This window comes from Trichechus manatus, unplaced genomic scaffold (genome assembly GCF_000243295.1).
Source record: "Trichechus manatus latirostris isolate Lorelei unplaced genomic scaffold, TriManLat1.0 scaffold00066, whole genome shotgun sequence".
Classification (NCBI taxonomy): Eukaryota; Metazoa; Chordata; class Mammalia; order Sirenia; family Trichechidae; genus Trichechus; species Trichechus manatus.
In genome coordinates this window covers 12,051,031-12,071,951 of record NW_004444002.1, presented here as the reverse complement: position 1 = coordinate 12,071,951, position 20,921 = coordinate 12,051,031, and the positions used below count along the sequence as shown (strand labels likewise).

General features: G+C 39.3%; 1 protein-coding gene across 1 annotated transcript in view; it reads left to right on the top strand.

The window, feature by feature from the left end:
* Positions 1-20,921, top strand: part of MBNL3 (muscleblind like splicing regulator 3) — a 145,155-nt gene that overhangs the window by 93,130 nt on the left and 31,104 nt on the right. Inside the window, exon 4 of the mRNA XM_023734309.1 lies at positions 9,678-9,842. Coding sequence (XP_023590077.1) covers positions 9,678-9,842 — 165 coding nt within the window. The remainder of the gene's footprint in view (positions 1-9,677; positions 9,843-20,921) is intronic.

The following is a 20,921-nucleotide window of genomic DNA, read 5'->3' as shown; positions in this document are numbered from 1 at the left end:
TCTGCATTTTTAATGACCAAAAATATAATTTCAAGACTGTGTTGAAATTCAGTTGATTGCTAAATGTTCACGATGACCACTTTTGTGATATATTTATTCTGGAATGTGGGCTATTATGAATTGCCAGTTTTCCTGAATACATTATTTTGTTCATTAGAATTAACCGTGCTCCTCTACTTCCGCCTCTCTTTTAGTGTTGACTGAAAAAGATAGCTATGCAAATAATGGCTGTTTATCTGTGTGCTTTGAATCTGTACCTGCATAGATCTTATGTGTGCATGTAGAAGCAAGATGCTTCAGCAGTCATTTTCCTGGGCTTGAATGGATGCCTTTTGCTTGAATTTGAGTATTCCATAGACAAGGCTGGAAAAAAAAGAGTTAACCTACAGCTTCCCCCACCCCTGCCACACACACAAATATACACCCTCATGCACACACAAATAAAAACCCTAAAAACGGTAAAAGCCTCATCTTCATGTAATATATTTCATATGTTCAAAAAACTGTTGTATATTTTAGGAGTTAGGAGTTAGGCAGGGCTTGGCCATGCACCATGCCCCTCTTCATCCTAACCTAAAGGGGTCTCAAGGTCCTTCAAACATACAGTTGCGCCACTGTGGCAGGGAAAGTGGAGTGGAGTGCTGATAGGATAGCGAGCCGTGTGAAGCTTTTGGTGGGAGGAGCTATGGAAACAAAAATTGCTTTCTCCCACAGGCCACTTCCTTGAATTCCTTGTAGCTGGTCAGGTAAGCTTGGAATGCTCTGGGCAACTGAAAGCCTACAAGAGCCTGGGCTGATTCCATGGAGGGGGCTGCTTAGGACCTCAACCTAGACGGACTAAAGGGGTTTTTGAGAATTTGACTTTATTTAGCTTCTTCTACCAGGGTAGAACAGATGGGCATAGGGTTGCCAGATAAAATATTGTATGGGGCATACTTACACTAAAAAAAAATTATTGTTTATCTGAAATTCAAACTTATTTGGATGTTCTGTATTTTTATTTGCTAAATCTGGAGATCCTACTAGGAAGGATTCTAGACAGAAGCCCTAGCCCAGGAGAAGGGGTGCAACCAGCTGGTGTCCTCTTTGTCCTGGCTTCTGCATTGCTGTGGTAGATGACTGGATGGGGTGTGTGCCTGGCAAAGGGAAGAGGGGGAACCCTAAGAGCAAGAGATATGACTGACTGTGCGCCAGAGAGAGACACTCTTTCATGTTGTCTTACAACGAAGCCTTTGTAGTAGCTTTTTGAAGTTGTGTAATTTTGCATGTGCTTTTATGCGTGTTTTATTTCCTGGAGTAGCAAATTGAATGCCATTAAGTTTTCTTTCCTTTTTTTCTGTATTTTAATGACCTTTTATGTTGGCAGCCATCAACTGCTCTGAAGACAGCTTCTATGAATACTTAGCACCAAGGATGCCTTCTGACTTTTGGTAACTTGGTACCAATGTGCTTCATTGTCTCTCTGAGTCTTAATTTGATTGTAGTTTGCTGTAAACAGAAATAATGTATTCTTGAGGAGCTTACTATTGGCCAGCCATTTAGTTAATATTTTTCTAAAGTGATTAAAGGTATTCTATTAGACCAGGGGGAGAAATTTGAGGGAAGTGGGACAGAAAGGAGATTTGGGGTAGTGGAGAGGCAGAGTTGGTTTCACTGTTAACAGCAGTGATATCTTTTGTGTTATTTGCTCTTCTAAAAATTTCAAATAAAAATTTCGAGCCCATGATTGTTTGAAAATAAATGTTTAATGTGAATGAAGCTGGATATGGTTCATGAGGCACTTATAAGAAGTCAGCATATACAGTAGAGACCCACAAGAAGGCCCAAAGCTGTAATTATCACAAAGAATTGTATTCCGCCTTTGGCCATGTAGCTTTAGTGAATATGACTTAACAGTTTACTCAGAGAAATGCAGGGTGGCAGCAGGGCGTGTGGAAAGGGCAATTTATTCTAAGCTGACTCCGGAAGTGCAGGAGCACCCTTGGGCAGGCCCAGATGCTGATCAGATATGGATCTGCTGCAGGTTCCCTTACTGAGCTCAGTAGGCCCCTGTATCCTGGGGGCTCTTGTACCTAGAGACGCCTGGAATTGGGCCAGGATTTGTGCTTGTGTGCCTCTTGGTCTCCTGACCCTTCCAGTTCAGTTATACTAAATGGGCAGGATTTTTAAGCCATGATGGTCACATACAGTTTAAGGTATATATTCATAGCAAAAAAGCCAAACAAAAGGATGTTATGAATTAGCTTTTTTTTTTTTTTTTGCCCTGAATAGAATAACAGTTCATTTGGGACAGACAAGCATGAACAGCCTCAGTCATGTGTTGACTATTGTGCTCTTCTTGGAGGGAGAAGAAAGACGAACTTATGAATGGAAATAACAAGAGATGCAGTTAGGCTTCTAAGGCAGACTTAATGTTACACCCTATAAAATTATTCTTACAAAGTTCATTCTTTCAACAAACTTTTATGGAGTGTCTGTTGTTCACCAAGGAGTCCTGGTGGTGCAGTGGTTAAGCGCTCAGCTGCTAACTGAAAGGTCAGTGGTTCGAACACACCAGCCACTCCGAGGGAGAAAGATGTGGCAGTCTGCTTCCATAAAGATTTCTAGGCTTGGAAACCCTATGGGACAGTTCTACTCTGACCTATAAGGTTGCTGTGAGTCGGAATCGACTCAGCAGCAGTGGGCTTGGTTTTTATTTTTACTGTTCACCAGACGCAGAGCCAGCCCTGGGGATATGAAGATGAGGATGACATAGTCCAGCCTTTAGATAGGCTCAAAGTCTAGGAGGGGAGACAGACATGCAAACTATTCATTGATGTACACAGAGATAAGTGCTATGATAAAAATGAGTACAAGGTGCAGTTGGGGCACAAAGGAGAGAGAGAAAGAGCGGTGGGGAGATGGGCTCAGGAAAATATTTACAAAGGGAGAGTTATTTGAACTGCGATTCCATATTGTAGTGAGAGCCTAGAAATTTGGCTTCTGTCCTTACTGAGCTGCTTGTGAATTAGGACAAGCCACCTCCCCTCTTTGGTCTTCACTTTTTTTCTCTGCAAGATAAAGGTGCACAAGATGTTCTTAAAATCTGATCCAGGGTTAAAATGTTACAATTCTGGGAATCAAATTATCTTAGTGAGCTATTTCAGAATAACAGTGTGATTGCTGAGCCTGGTCCTCCCTTTATCTTTGGAGGTCACAATTTGAAAGATCTCTTGAGGCAGATAGACAGGAAAATTTTTCTGCCCAGATTCTCTTCTGTTCATACTTGGTGCCTGGTTTGCACCAAGGTCATTGCCCTTTACAGTGGATGTTTCAAGAAAGCAGAGTTCCAGGAGCATAAGGAGGTGGGTGCAGTGCTGATTGCAGTGGGGCTGGAGGATACTGGCTCTTTTAGCTTTCTGACCCTCTCCTTGGGGGAGTAGATTTGCCTCATTAATTTTGCCTTCAATATTTTCAGGAAATGGTTTATTAAAGACCTCCCCCCCCCCATATTTCTTTCCTGCATCCCAAATTTAAATTATGTACAAGATGTTAAGGTGCCCTTTGTGTATAAATTTCATAGATGGTAAAATATTTGGAGGAGCAAATGGGGCAGATTATATCCATTTTTATCAAAGACTGAATTCTGAGAGGAAGAAGGTGGGAAATTTGCCATTAGTAAGCTGACATCTGGCTAATACTCAGTTTGTGTTAATGTTGACCACTTTTAGCTCTTCCAGGTTTTTCCTAGCTTCTAATGGGTCTATGATGGTTATGGAGCCCTGGTGGCATAGTGGTTAAGAGCTTGGCTGCTGACCAAAAGGTTGACAGTTCAAATCTACCATCTGCTCCTTAGAAACCCTATGGGGCAGTTCTACTCTGTTCTATAGGGTCACTATGAGTCAGAATCAACTCGACGGCAACAGGCTTGGGTTTTGGGGGTTTATGATGGCTGTAGGAACCAGGCAACCTACCACATATGATGTGTAATTCTAAAATCACTGTCACTTCCTCTGAGAAGCCATGTCTACACACGTAAGTATATTATAGCAGGACAGTATCATAAATCTGATTTTTCATTTAACACATGGTCATTAAAATGGAACAACAGCATTTTCCCTCATAGACAAATCATCCATTCGGTGCCTTTATTTAACTTTTAAGTCTTGGTAGTTTAGCAGAGTGATGAGATTGCTTTTTTGAAGAGGTGATCTAGCTATAGCTGTATTTGAGAGAAGGTATTTTTGGGTGTTTTTTTTTTTTTCTCCCCGGTAATTCCAAATGTACTTGAAGAAGCAAATCATTCTGCAAACAGCTGTTTTCTGTTAAAATACTGTGACTGACAAAGGGTAATTTTCAGCTTCCTATGGTCCCTTTCTTATTTTGATGGATGGTAGCGCTTTCTTGAACCAAAAAAAAAAAAAGAGTACATTTCTGAGGGTTTTTCTACCACAAAGTGCATGAGAGTCTTGTACCTGACAGACTCTCACTCTCATAACCCCCAAGACTTAGGTGGGATTTACATCTCTACAATGCGACTTTCTCTCTCAGTCAAAGGCTTTGTATTCATTTGTGAAAAGCCCGAAGGTAGGAAAAAGGAAATAGATTAAATTTTGGAGGTTTTGTAAATGCTCTGCAACTTTTTCCATTGCCTGTCATCAACTTTTTGATGCAGATGTATTTTGGAAATTTCATTGACCATTTTCTTCCTCTCCTGCTTTTTGGGTGCATTTTCAAAGACAGTAAGACTGAGAAAGGGGAGCAGGAAGATTCATAGGTGCAGTAGCACTTATTTCTGCAGAGAATCACTCTTCTATTGAGTCACTTTGCTATTTTCATAACTCAGTAACACAGTGAAAGACCAGGTAAGAATGATTTTGTTTTTCTAAGCCAAAAGGAAATGGAAAAAGAGGGAAAGTGAGGAGAACATAAATGAGCTTGCACTCTAATCTCTTCAATGCTTTTTTAATTTTGTGTGTATATGTCTATGTATCTATATATATGTGTCTGTATATGTGGAGTGTGTGTATATATATAGAGAGAGACATATATACATATATACATATATACACTCCATATGTATATGTATATATGGAGCCCTGGTGGTGCAGTGGTTAAGAGCTCGACTGGTAACCAAAAGGTCGACAGTTTTAATCCATCAGCCACTCCTTGGAAACCGTGTGGGGCAGTTCTACTCTGTCCAGTAGGGTCGCTATGAGTCGGAATCGACTTGATGGCAACGAGTTTCATTTGGGTTTTATATTTAGAGACAGAGACAGAAAGAAAGAAAGAGAATGTGTCCTGGTGGCACAATGGTAAGTGCTGGGCTGCTAACCTGAAGGTTGTCCATACAAACCCATCCAGTGGCTCCATGGGAGAAAGATCTGACGATCTACTCTTATAAAGATTACAGCCTAGAAAACCTTATGGGGTGGTTCTGCTCTGTCACGTGGGGTCACTATGAGTCGGAATCGACTCGACGACACTGAACAAAAAAAAATATATATTTAGAGAGAGAGAGATTGATTTACACGTTTTGACTAGTCTTGACTGTTATTGTTAGCATGTAGCCTGCTCTGCCAGAGGATGGCAACTGTCATAGGTGGAGCATTTGTTGAGTTTTTTATGACACGGTCCAATACTTTGCACTGAACACATGGCAGCTCTGAGTCTGTGGGTCTAGACTGGAAGATGGGGAGCTGGGACACCATTGGCGTGGCTTGGGAAACCTGAGGGTAGGATAATTTGCTCCTGACCAAGATACCTTCTGGGCTGCTGTAGACCCAGTGTGATAGATATCCTGTGGTCCACTTGGAGTGCTTAGCTGGCCCAGAGAAAACATCGGAACCTTTCTAGTCTATAGTCATTGGTTTTCCAAAGGACAAAAATAATAGGTGATAACTTATTCTGCTGGGACAATCCCTCCCCTCCTATGCCCATCCCGTCCATATATGCTTTACCAAAGCTTTAATCTCCTACAAAGACTAAAAGCAAATGTCAACTACTGTCAGAAACAAAATTTGTCTCCCAAAAGCACCAGTTAAAGCATTTTGTCCTGTAAGTTTGAGTGTCATGAGTGAATGCAATGTAGAGGAGATTTATTATCACCAAGTGTTGTGCATATAAATACATCATCCTGAGTCCTAAAGTCATTTTACGAAAACTTCAGAGACTTTGTTTTCTTTTGGAACGTTTTGTTCCACGGATAATATAGATACTAAATTACTTGGCCTCCTGATCTATTGTTTGGATAGAAAATGGATTTGTTTTTCTTTTCTGAGCTTTCTTTAACATAAGTAACCATTTCTGGTAAGGTAGCATTGCTATGCATTTGCATTGCTATAGAATTAAATTATGGATTCTGTCTCTCAAAATAGAGTGCTTTATAAATCAAGTAAAATCTCATAACTAAGATGAATAAGTTGCTTTAAATCTCATGGTGCCTCATATTCCATACTTTAATTTTATAGTACAACTTGATGTAATTTTTAAAGTGTAATTCTCATTTTTTTTCTATTTCAGTGTACTGTTCTTTTGCTTTGTAAAAATGTCATTAGTTTCCCAAGAAAAAGCTCAAGGAAAGTTACTATGTGTAAAGAAAAGTGATATAAAAGCACAAAGGCATGTAATAATTCTTTGTAGATTAGCAGGAAATGTGCCAAATACACCACATTCCCTCCCTGACTCCCTTCCTTCCTCTCTCTCTCTTTGATTGCATTCAGTAAACGATATTGAAACCTTAAATTGTAACAAATGGTGAAATCTGAATGTTTTATTATTATTTTTTCCTTTTTACCTGATCTGTTGTTTGGGATTGCTGAATATGAAGGAGAAACGTCATTTATATAGCTTTTTTTTTGGAGGGAGGGTGTTAGCAACAGACAAATTGTCAACCTTTGAATAGTCTATGTAAATGTCAATGACTGTGTATACTAATCGTCTGTGATAAAGATATCAAGGAGAGCTGTGGTTTTGCAATCTAAAAGCAGACCTACTCAGCAGCTGCCTAATTTCTTCTTAGTATAGCTATGCAACTGCCCCAAACCAGGGAATTGAGGCAATGGCCCTAAATCTGAGTATGCAGGAAGATGAAAAATAAATTAGTAAAAAGAGAAGGAAGGTCTGAGTAAGTTATTTAGACCTGGTTAGGTTCAGTCTAAGAAGCCCTGGTGGAGCAGTGGTTAAGCTCTAGGCTGCTAACCAAAATGTCGGCAGTTTAAACCCACCAGCTACTCCGTGGGAGAAAGATGTGGCAGTCTGCTTCTGTAAAGGTTTACAGCCTTGGAAACCCTATGGGGCAGTTCTCCTCTGGGTCGCTATAAGTCAGAATCAACTTGATGGCAACGGGTGGGTTGAGTCTGCATTTGGCTGAGTCTGTTGCTCTAGATTGAAAGATGGGGTACTGGGATGCCATCGGCTTGGCTCAGGAAACCTGAGGGTAATTTGCTCCAAATGCAGGCTCTCCAAATGCAGCTGCAATCAGTGATAAGGGACTAAAATTCAGGCGAGAGATTAGGGGTAGAGATAGAGATTTAAGATCTGAGCAATTGCAGTGATGGATGAAACTTTGGAGGAACCTCATATTTCCGGGGATAAAGAGATTAGAGGAGAGCAGAAGATTTAGGGCTGAGCCTTGGGGAAATCTTTTATGTTAGGGTGTGGGAGGAGGAAGAGAAACCCCGAAGTAGAAACTAGTGTGCTTGGCTGTGGAAGTTACCAAGTGCCACTGCATCCCCCTGGTGATTAGTTCTGAGCCAGATACACTGGGCAGAGGGTAGAGAATCTAGGGACTCTGAAATCCTTGTGACTCTTTCTGCCTTGGTGCAGGTTGTAGTAGGTATGAAAAAGAGGCTTATGGTTTCTCTTAGGGGCACAGGCACATTAGTGAGGGGAAGACCCCCTACTATTGTGATTTTTAGCACCTGTAAGGATTCCCTTACAGTCCTTATAAAAAACCCGTTACCGTCAAGTAGATTCTGACTCATAGCAACCCTATAGGACAGAGTAGAACTGCCCCATAGAGCTTCCAAGGGGTGGCTGGTGGGTTCGAACTGCCGGCCTTTTGGTTAGCAGCTGAGCTCTTAACTGCTGTGCCACCAGGGCTCCTTATAGGTGCTAAAATTATATAGCCATTCCTGGGGTACTTTTATGACTCTAAGAGGATTCAGTTAATACAGTTCTCAACTCGTATTACCGATAAATTCTTCCTTTTCCAGGATTTGCAGGTAGATATAAAGGTACATTGAAACTAACATACTATTTGATTTTGTAAATCATTTTAATTTGACTGGAAAGAAATTGATCAATGGGAGAAACAAAAGGACAGCGTCTTGCCGGGGGAGGTAAAACAGCTTTGTCCCAGAGCTAATATTTAAAAGAGCAGTGGCAGTGCATAGGTTTGGCATTCTATGTCACTCTGTAAAAATTTTGAAGAACATACCTTGATTCTCATGAAATTCTAGGAATGTGTTAATAGCAAGATAACTAAATATGGAAAAATGATTGTGCAAACCATTTAGGCACCATAAATAAGAAAAATGTATGCCACGTGTTGAATGAAAACACTTGGCGAACTGACTCCGTTTTCTCCTGGGACTTCAGGTGGCCCCTGGCAGCTTGCACTCTTGGGTCCCCGCCCCCCTAAAAAAGAGGAGTTGCCTTCTTTTCTCCACTCTTCCCTGCCAAAAATCTTATGCATTCTAAGGCATCTTTGCATCTGCTGGAAAAATAATTGCTTGCAGTTGTCCTTGTTTATTAAACCCAAATGAGAGAATCATCTGCTTTGTATAGTGCTCATGAGATAAACAAACAGACACAGTGATAGATCACATTATGACAATGTGATAAACCCCAAGTCCAAGGACATCCATTGCTACAGTATAGTAACCACCATAATCAGCAGCCATGTCAGCATGTAGAGAACATCAAAGGCATGTTTGATTCCACAGGACTGATATATTATCCTGTCTGGAAATGCTTCAGTAATCAACAAAGCATTCGAATAGCTGAGACTCCAAAATACATTTTGGTCTCAATTGTCCAAGTAATCTAAGGCCATTGCCTCTGGAATGTAAAGAACAATGGCTCCCAATTATAGGGATTTACTGTTTTATTAACAGTGTATCAGTGGATTTCAGGATGGTTCTTATACTGGATAGATTCAGGCAAAAGAGGTTTGGAGCCTAAATTGCCCAGATAATGAAGTCTAAAATTTATATGATATATTTGTGTCTGTATTAAACATTTTCCCTCCATTTTCTTGATTATTTGTATATGTAGATCCAGATTATAAATCCTGTTTAATTTAAACATGCATAATTTTACATCTCATGTTGGAAAAGTGTTATTTAAATCTGGAATGTTATGATCCCATACTATTTCTAATTCCTGTATTATCTAAATATAATTTGATGCCTGTCAAAGCAGAACAGAGTAGCTAAAAGAGCAGGTTCTAGAATCAAAATGAATTTCAGTTCCTGTTTTGTCACTTTTTAGCTGTGCGACTGTTGGCAAGTCACTTAGCCTCACTTAGTCTCAGTTTCCTGGTCTAGTATGATGATGAAATTACTTCATATAAAGCACTTATCACAGTGCCTGGCACATGCTAAGAACTCAGTAAATAAGCTCATATTCTTGTCTTGGGCATGCCAGATTTTTAGAAATGCTAAATGCAGATTCGTCTAACTCTTCATTTTTAGGGTCGGTGTGCTAGAGAGAACTGCAAGTACCTGCACCCTCCTGCACACTTAAAAACGCAGCTGGAGATTAATGGACGGAACAATCTGATTCAACAGAAGACTGCCGCAGCCATGTTCGCCCAGCAGATGCAGTTTATGCTCCAAAACGCTCAAATGCCATCACTCGTAAGTCACAGCTATGCCTTTGAAAAATTGTGTGTGTGTCCTCTTTTTAAAAAAAGAATATATATCTATTTTGGAATAACCTCACAGGGCCTTTAAGAAGTTAGTTACAACAGGAGTTAGGACACAAGCTAATATGTTACCATATGGATACTACAGAGCTGAGCATGTGAAGGGGGCAGTCAGGCGTGTTAGATTGAAAATTTGGGTTGCATTTATGCATGCATTCAGTTTATAGAAGAATATTCATAATGGAGCAGGGACATTTTAAGATGAGGAGGAGGTTTGATGATTATTAAATGCAAACCTTTAAATTCTAGGATATTAATTCAAGCAAATTTCTTTGTTCTTTAATGGTGGTTTTGTTGTTTTTGTTGCTTTTTATTTTGAAATGATTAGAGATTTACAGAAAAGTGGCAAAAATAGTAGAGAGTTCCTGTGTACCCCTCACCCAATTTCCTTCATTGTTAACATATTAACAGTGAATGTCTGTCAAAACTAAAAAACTAACGTTCACGTGTTACAATTAATTAAACTCCAGACTTTACTCAGACTTCACCAGTTTTTCCATTAATGTTCCAGTGTCCAATCTAGGATACCACCGTGCATTTAGTTGTCCTGTCTCCCCTCTTTCCTCTGGTGTGTGACCATTTCTCGGTCTTTCCCTGTCTCCCATGATCTTGACAGTCTTGATAAGTACTAGTCAGGTATTTGATGGTGGTTTTAACCTAGCCACAGAGTTTCCTTTTGCAGAAATAAACAAGATTATGGTGTCATTCTAGACCAGAGTCTAGTATTTTGTGGACCCGTGAGTTTAAAGATATCCTTTAAAAAGTAATTAATGACGGAAAAATTTGGAAACAGGTAAGGGTGATGGTTGAACTACGTGATGAGCATAATGTCACTGAACTGTACGTGGGAAGATTGTTGGAACATCAGATGTTTTGTTACATATATATGTACCACAATAAAAAAGTAATTAAGCTACATCTGTTCATTTTTCAAGTATTCATATAATTTAAGAAAAGATCTGTTGATAATTCATCTTGTCCTGATACCTTAAAATGAAAAGTTGCATTTTGATGTTAGACTTTTCAGGGAGAATTGAAAACTGTCCCCTTTTCACTATAGTTCTTCCAGGTCTCAAATTTAGCTTAGTAGGGTCTTGTTCTAATTCCAGCTGGCCTGTTTCCTTTAAACCATTAGTAAGATTCATTTGAAAGGGCTATGCTATCTTTATTTGTTACCCGTTTCATCAGTGACTATGTCATAAACATACTAAAACTGAAAGATGTATATAGTATCCAGATGCAATGAAAATGTGCAAGTAGGACAATCTGCAGCAAAGCCTAGCTCCGATAAAATTGATTCTCAGAATTCAGGGAGATCTGTATAGATAAGGATAGATGAATGCAAAAATACACGAACCACTCAAATTTTACAGCATGATACTTTCTCCAGAATGTCTAGACAAATTTAAGTAAAATAAATAGATTTTTTGTCCTGTACTATTAGTTTGCCAAGTATAATTGCTTTGGAACTCAGTGCTTATTAATTATCTTGATAACTGAGTCCCAGAAGATCACCAGTGAGATCCTCAAAGCTCTCTTTGACCCTCAGTAATACTTCACATGATTGAACTCCTTCTTGAGACTCTTCTCTTGGCTTGCACACACTGTAGAATTTCAGTTCCTCCCCACTTCTAAGGGGGAGAGTATGAACAAAGCCACAGAGAAATGAACATCCTTGATGAGTTTGGAAATGTGAACAGATGGGGAATAAAGCAAAAGAGCTTTTCACTCACCGATACGACTCTTGGCCTCTCATGGGCTGCCCCAATTTCAGACTGAACAAAGAATAGGAGCCAGATTTTATTATCAAACACCTGAGCCCAGCATTTCCTATAGATCTGGTCTGGAGCATATATCTTTTCATAGGTCAAGAGGCAACATCAGCTCACCAGTCAAATGCCCTGTTTCAGAGAGCAAGGCCAAGGGTAAAGAGGGAAGTCAGATGATTCATCTTCTATTCAGCCTCTGGTAGAGTTCACTGTTCTCCAACTCTCAACCATTCATGTACTGTTGAACATGCTGGCTTACACTGGACAATGGGGATTGGGCTTTTCCCCTAATATTATTTTTTTTAATTCATTTTACTGTGGTAATATATATCCCCATTGCTTTCGACTCAATTCTGACTCATAGTAATCCTATAGGACAGAGTAGAACCATCCCATAGGGTTTCCAAGGCTGTAAATCTTTATGGAAGCAGACTGCCACATCTTTCTCCCACAGTATATATACGGTGAAACCTGTGAAAGCTGCAACTCGACAGGCCTGCCTTGTTTTTCTGGGTCTCACAAGTTTTCCACCTTTGACAGGGTACAGTCTTACCACTTTTCTATCCTCTCAGTTAGTGGCAAATATTTGAATTTTCCCTCTCTGACAGGTTTCTGCCTTACACAGGTTCCGGCTTTCGCAGGTGTGTATACATAAATATGTGTGTGTGTGTGTGTGTGTATTTATCTATATCTATCTATCTATCTATCTATCTATCTATATATATATATATATATATACATACATATGTCGATTCCAACTCATAGTGACCCTATAGGACAGGGTAGAACTGCCCCGTAGGGTTTCCAAGGAGCGGCTGGTGGATTCGAACTGCTGACTTTCGGTGCAGTGGTTAAGAGCTTGGCTGCTAACCAAAAGGTTGGCGATTTGAATCCACCGGCCACTTCTTGGAAACCCTATGGGGCAGTTCTACCCTGTCCTATAGAATTGCAATGAGTCGAAATTGACTCGACGGCAACGGGAGATATATATATGTATATGTATGTACATACGCACACACGTATATATAAAACATTTTCCATTCCAACCATTTGTACATATATATTTTAGTAACATTAATCATATTCATCATGTTGTGTAACCATCACCACTACCCAGTTCCAATTTTTTTTAATCACCCTTAACAGAAACTCAGTACTCTGTAAGCAATACCTGCCCGTTTCACACGCACCCCCACCTGCCACTGGTAACCACCAATAACCTTTGTTCTCTGCATTTGCCTCTTCTAGATATTTCATATAAGTGAGATTATACTATGATTGTCCTTTTATGTCTGATTTATTTCACTCAACATAATGATTTCAGGGTTCATCCATGTCATAGCATGTATCAAAACTTCATTTGTCTTTATGGCTGAGTAATATTCTGTTGTATAGCTGTAATACATTTTGTTTATCCATTCATCTGTTGATAAATGTTTGGGTTTTCTCCACCTTTTGTATATCGTGAATAATGCTGCAATGAACATTGGTGTACAGGTGTCTGTTTGGGAGTGACTTTTTAAAAATCCAATAAGGCATCCACTGAGTTTTCCAGCCTCTTGTGCCGTCTAATTTGGCTCTCCATGCTTTCTATAATAGAATGCATTTCCCTTTTTTTCTTCAATGAGAGTAATTTCAGATTTCAGGCTTCAGAAGATGACAGGACTACAATTTATTTTGTAGCATATCAGAAGATGCAAATCATTACTTAGAAGACCCCAGAGAACTATTGAAAATTACTTATCTACCTTGTAGATAATTTAATGATAGGTGTTGTGATGTGATAAACTAATAAAAGATTAATTTTGGCAGTTATTATCTGCACAAAAATCTAACCCCAAACAGCCCTGTAAAACCAAATGAGACTAACGAGGTACAGTAGTCCAGTGACAAGGGCCAGAAGGCAGAAGGGGACAAGGAAGCTGGTGATAGGGAACCCAAGGTTGAGTAAGGATATTGTTGATGTGTTGTGAGATTGTTAACCGTTGTCATAGGGCAACATTTGTAGTAACTGTTAAATGAGAAACTATTTTGTTCTGTAAGCCTTCATCTTAAGTGAGAATAACAACAGCACAATTGGAAGAGCGTAGTCAATGTCACTGAACTGTGCATGTAGAAAGTTTTGAAATGGTGTATCTTTGGCTATATGTATTTTCACCAAAAGAAAGGTTGAGAAGTTAGGGGTTTGACATGTTGTGGGGTTGTTAACCAATGTCATAAAACAACATGTGTACTACTGTTTCATGAGAAACTATTTGTTCTGTAAGCTTTCACCTGAAGTACAATAAAAAAAATTTTAAAAAAGGGGAAAAAAAATCTAACCCCAAGGTGGTTGATATGCTCCTCTTTGGTGGTCTGGGAAGCTGCTTTGTAGGCGTATTGTAACTGAGCTAGTTTTAGCAATTGTAAATGGCATTTACCAGTCTGACTTGGAAAAAAATGTTCTTTTTTATGGATCCTGATATTACTACAGAAGTAACATATAATTTTACTTAATTTCTCTGGTACCTACTCTACCCCAAACAACTCTATCCTTTAGCACCACCACCCCTCCCCCGCCCAATTTGATTCTTGTCCCTAAAATAGACAAGCTTTTATTTCGATTCTAGTCTTGGTATTTGTATGGTTGTACATTAGTACCTATTTGTTATCACTGGCCTGAACTTCAGGGCTTTCCACAAAGCATACTTTGATCTGTTTCTACAATACCAAAAGAGTACATCTGCTTTTGCAAAACTGAATATGGTTTGCTTATTATAAGCCCCCAGATAAAGGGAATGTCAACCTAAATGGGATGGTAGGTAGAGAACAGATTCTGTTCAGTATGACTGAACAATGAATAAAAGCCATACCTAGTCAATTTGAGTGGAATGCTTACTGGAGCAGGTAAGTTTGTTCACTATATTTAACAGGTCTGAATTGACATTTGCTAGTATAAAATTCCACCTAGGAATCCTTTTGTTAGCTTTATTAAGAAAGTTTAGCAAGTGAGACAAAGTGTGTTATTTTTCAGTGCTATTGAAGAGAGAGAGTATCTGATGTTCACAGTAAAAAATCAGAAGTTTAAGAATTCCCCTTGGCATAATCAGGAGGCCAACATGGGCATTGTAGACAAATGTTAGGAAAAGTAGACATGCTGTATTACTCTCAAGCAAAGCTGATGTTTTAAAATTTCAGTTGCACAATTAGGAGTACAAGGCAGGAAGGATAGTCACTATCAGATGTGATATATGCATTTATGTATATATAAAGTAGATATGAAGGAGTCCTGATGGCTCAATGGTTAAGTGCTTGGCTGCTAACTGAAAGGTCAGAAGTTTGAATCCACCAGTGGCTCAGCAGGAGAAAAGACCTGGCGATCTGCTCCCATAAAGATTTCAGCCTAGGAAACGCTATGGCGAGCAGTTCTACTCTGTAACAGTGGTGTTGCTGTGTGTCGAAAACGACTCGACAACACCCAACAACAACAATAAAGTGGATATGATGTTATAAGGCTATTAAAACTATTTTTGATTTAGACATTTTGCATATCTGGGCCTGTCCATACCTGGGCAATTCATTTAGTTTCTCTCTTTGAATGTAGTGATTCACATAAAAGCAGATTCTGACACACAGGTGAACTTGACTCAGTTGAATGTATTCACCTGGTGATTTATATAGACGTTTGTTGGTTCAGCACATTTGAGGTTCATTGGGGTGTGCCAGGTCCTCTGGTTCTGCTGTGTGCTTTTCATGGCTTGCATTCCTGTGGCTGAGCTGTGGAATTCCAGACCACAGAGGCCATAAACATGGATCCCACTCCAGGCTTTTCCTTTATCTCAGCTTGAATAATCTGGTGTCTGTCTGGAATCCTCCCTATCTTTTTACATCATTTTTGTAATTCTGTTTACCAGCATTACTGAACAGGCTTATATGTTTATCTGACATTAATATAATAAGAATGAAGCTGATATAACACTTCAGAACCCAAAGAATAATTTAAATAGGAACCTGAATAGATAGGAAGGGAGATATACCAATTAATACTTTGAGACTCCAGTGTTTTTAATGTAGTATCTTAGTTATCTAGTATTGCTGCAACAGAAATACCACAAGTGGTTGGCTTTAATGACCAGAAATTTATTTTCTAACAGTTTAGGAGGCTAGAAGTCTGAATTCAGGGCGCTGGCTCTAGGGAAGGCTGTCTGTCTGCTCTGGGGGAAAATCCTCGTCTCTTTCAGCTTCTTTTCCTTGCTTCCTTGGTGATCTTCATGTGGCATCAATATTTCTCCATTTGTACTTCCTTGTTTCTGTGCCTAATCTTCTCCTTTTATATCTTGAAAGTGATTGGCTTACGACATACCCTAAACTGATAATGGCCTCATGAACATAACAAAGAAAACCCTATTCAGTATGGGATTACATCCACAAGTAGTGGAGTTAGGTTTACAACACATGTTTTAGGGGGACACAATTCAATCCATAACATGTAAGTTCTTCTTCTTTAATTAAATAAGAGCTTGTCATTATGTGCCATTGAGTCGGTTCTGACTCATAGTGACCCTATGTACAACGGAACAAAACACTGCCCAGTCCTGCACCATCCACACAATCGTTATGCTTGAGCCCATTGTTGCAGCCACTGTGTCAATCCATCTTGTTGAGGGTCTTCGTCTTTTTCACTAACCCTCTACTCTACCAAACATGATGTCCTTCTCCAGGGACTGTTTCCTCCTGATAACATATCCAAAGTATGTGAGATGAAGTCTCACCATCCTTGCTTCTAAGGAGAATTCTGGCTATACTTCTTCCAAGACAGATTTGTTCATTCTTCTGGCAGTCCATAGTATATTCAGTATTCTTTTCCAACACTATGATTCAAAGACATCAATTCTTCGGTCTTCCTTATTCATTGTCCAGCTTTCGCACTCATGTGAGGCGATTGAAAACACCATGACTTGGGTCAGGCACACCTTAGTCCTAAAATGACATCTTTGCTTTTTAACACTTTAAAGAGGTCTTTTGCAGCAAATTTGCCCAATGCAATAGGTTGTCAATAAGAGCTATAAGGTATTATATTGCTCTGTGAAATTTTGGACTAGAGCAGTTTGAACTGACTAGAAACAAGAAAATTGGAAAATATTTATTTACTTTTTAATTTTTGAAAATAAGTACTTAAACTAAGTAGTTAGTTTAGTACTAAGATTTAGTAGTTGAAAATCAAAAGGTAATACTCTTCCCTCACAAAAATATATTCTACATTTTGCATATCATATCAGAGTTACATGAACTAATTTATTTATGATGTATGCTAGCCCTCTATTGTCACGGCTCTTACTAAAAAATATTGTGAAAAAGATGGACAAGAGATTTTCTAGATTTAATGGAAAAGGAAACTATGTCCGTATACTGGATTACCAGTCTCATGATCTGTATCGAAATTACAGTGTATTTGAATGAAAGTTCTACAGGGGAATTGTGGCCAATGCATGTGGCCACTCTGTTTCTCAATTTACCTACTCACAAAATGATAAATGGTGATATTTAGCTCTTTCATCTGGACACAGTGACATTAAATTAATGTTTTGTAGAGTGATTTCTGCAAAATGTTGAAGTCAGTAGATGAAGGCATTACATAAATTTAAGGTTAGTGCCCTTACTATGATTTTGACTGTCATTAGCATGCGAAGTTACACATTGATTGAGGGTGACCAAAGCATATCACTAAATGCCTGGAGTACTGCCAGCTGTGAGCACAAAATTTCATCTGGATTTTACTATATTTTCTAAAAGATCATACAAGATTTTATTTTAAGATACGAAAACTCAAGCCTTACATTATTCATTTGTTCAACAAATCTTGTCCCCCCCCCCAGAGGTGGACATGACTTGAGGCTAATGAAGTTTCAGAGCCCCTCACGTGCGTGGACTCCTTCCAAGGCCCTGGGAGGGGCCTTAGCAATGTGTTCACAGTGTGTTTGTAAAATTGGCAAAAGGTATTTTTGTATTCTTCTTAACCAACACCCCCAAATGTCTATGCCTCGTGCCCCATAAATCCTAGATCTACTCCTGATAACAACTACTGCTCCAATCAATGTAGAGGAGTTATTCAGGTCTTTTCCTGAGGCTGTGTTATGTCACATAGCTTAAAGCTCCTTTTATATTCAAGCAAATTAAAGCACGTTGGCAGTGGGTTTGCTGCCTTGCCCCAGCCCTGTTAATATGTTAATATGTTATTTTTTCAAAAGTTAAATGAAAATGCTACACTTATGCAGCCAATCAGCAGTCACTTGCACATGATATTTTTTACAGTGCCCAGTTCTTTGATGTAACAAATCCAAACATTCTCCGTTTATCCTCCCTCATAAATTCCCATGGGATAGATTAAACGTAATCTCCTCTTGGCTGGTTTTGTGTTCTTCTTCTCCTCTGGGGCTGGTTAGCTCAGTTGCTTACAGCCTGGTGCTAATGAGACCATGTGGGCCTGTTGGCTCCCCTGTTCAATCGCCACAGTCTATACTACAGGCAGCCACCTCACAAATGCTTGGTGTGAAGGGTAAGTGAAATGAAGGCAGGGATTTGGCAGGGCTCTGTGAAAATCTTTTTCTCTGATTGAGGAAAAACAAAACAACAAATACTTGACAACCTCATTTATAAAGGATGACTTTCTCTAATCGAAACCATCCCCATGAAATATTATTCAGCCATAAAATGGAATGAAGTAGTGATACATACTACTACAGGGGTGAACCTTGAGAACATTATGCTGAGTGAAAGAAGCCAGATGCAAAAGGCCACATATTATACCATTCTGTTTCTAGGAAATGTCCAGAATAGGTAAATCCATTTAAGCAGAAAACAGATTAGTGGTTGCCAGGGCTGGGAAAGGGAGCCCTGGTGGCGCAATGGTTAAGCACTTGACTGCTAACCAAAAGGTCAGTGATTCAAACCCACCAGCACCACCCTGGGAGAAAAGACCTGGCTATCTGCGCCTGTAAAGATTACAGCCTAGTCAGGGAACATCTAGCTCAACTGGCATAACACAGTTTATAAAGATAATGTTCTACATTCTACCTTGATGAGTAGTGTCTGGGGTCTTAAAAGCCTGTGAGCAGCCATTTAAGATACTCCACTGGTCTCACCCCTTCGGGAGCAAGGGAGAATGAAGAGAACAGGATACAAGCGAAAGATTAGTCCAAAGGACCACAGCTACCAAGGCCTCCACCAGACTGAGTCCAGTACAGCTAGATGGTGCCCGGCTACCACCACTGACTGCTCTGACCGGGATCACAACAGAGGGTCCTAGACAGGGCTGGAAAAGGATGTAGAACACAATTCTAACTCACAAATAAAGACCAGACTTACTGGCCTGACAGAGACTGGAGAAAACCTGAGAGTATGGCCCCTAGATACCCTTTTAGTTCAGTGGTGAAGTCACTCCCAAGGTTCACCCTTCAGCCAAAGATTAGACAGCCCCATAAAACAAAATGATACTAATGGTGCACAACAGTCCAGGGACAAGGACTAGAAGGCAGGAGGGGCAGGAAAGCTGGTAATAGGGAACCCAAGGTAGAGAAGGGAGACTGTTGACATGTCGTGGTGTTTTTAACCATTGTTATATAGCAATATATGTACTAACTGTTTAATGAGAAACTATTTGTTCTGTAAACTTTCATCTAAAGTACAAAAAAAGAATTATCTATGCCACTGAATTGTTCTTTTTTTTCCATTACCTTTTTTGTTTTAGTATTGTACTTCAGGTGAAGGCTTACAGAACAAATAGTTTTTCATTAAACAGTAGCACGCATATTGTTTTATGACATTGGTTAACAACGCCACAACATGTCAACCCTCTCCCTTCTTGACCTTTTTTTTTTTTTTTTTGGTGAAAATATACATAGCCAAAGATGCACCATTTCAAAAATTTCTACATGCACAGTTCAGTGGCATCGACTACGCTCTTCCAATTGTGCTGCTATTCTCACTTTAGATGAAGGCTTACAGAACAAAATAGTTTCTCATTTAACAGTTAGTACACATGTTGCCCTATGACAATGGTTAACAACCTCACAACACATCAACACTATCCTTACTCAACCTTGGGTTCCCTATCACCAGCTTTCCTGTCCCCTTCTGCCTTCTGGCCCTTGTCCCTGGACTGCTGTACCTCATTAGTCCCATTTGGTTTTATGGGGCTGTCCACTCCCAGGCTGAACGGTGAACCTCAGAAATGACTTCACCACTGAGCTAAAAGGGTGTCTGGGGGCCATACTCTCAGAGTTTCTCCAGTCTCCTTTAGGCCAGTAAATCTGGTTGAATTATTCATTTTAAAATGGTGAATTTTATGTGGATTTCATCTCAATAAAAATCAGTTAATAATTTTTAAAAAGCTCTTGCTGAGGTTCATATAGTTCAGGAGTTTGTCACTGAGATTTCCATTGGGGGACCTAGTGTAAAAACCTGTAGTTGCCCACCCCCTACAACTGATAATATTAAAGTTAGAGAGGTCTCCAAATATTGCTAATTTGCCTTAATGTTAATTATTAATATTACTCTAATCTCGTCTAGTCTCTTGAATCATTTTGTGGTTACCAGTCACAATAGCAATTCACTAGTTCCCTGTAACCACATATTTTATAATAAGAAGATACATCTTTTGGTCTGTAGTCTCATGGTGTAGTTTTTTTCAGAACTCTTCTGATACTGCTGATTTAGCCATTCCAATTTAAAATAATATAAATACATACATATATACATATGTACACACACATTCATCTATATATATAACCCTGGTATTTTCATACTGTTTGATCTAGCATTTCACATATATATCAAAACACAGTTTGAGAGTGGTCATCTGCCTAATATCTTCCTCCGAGAGAGGAAGACTGATGCATTTACTCAATCTGTCTGCCGCTCCTTTTGATCCTTGAGTATTCTTTTCACACCATGATTTTCGAATTGGATTTTTTCTATTCTATATATCTTTCAAATGACTCAATGGCTTAGGAATCCCTTTTCATTTAATTCAGTAAATTATTTATTGAGCATCTGCTCTGTGCTAGGCATTTAAGAGGAAGAAGATGGATACAAAGACGAACTAAAAAACAGGCTCTACCATCGAGGAATTTAAGCTGTAACAATAGTAAAATGTTCAGTGTATGTTTTTGTGACTTCTTTTTAATTTCTGATCCTCTATATTTTTATAGTTATCTTTCTATTAGCCCTGCAAGGTTTTGTTTTGGTTTGGTGTTGTTTTGGTG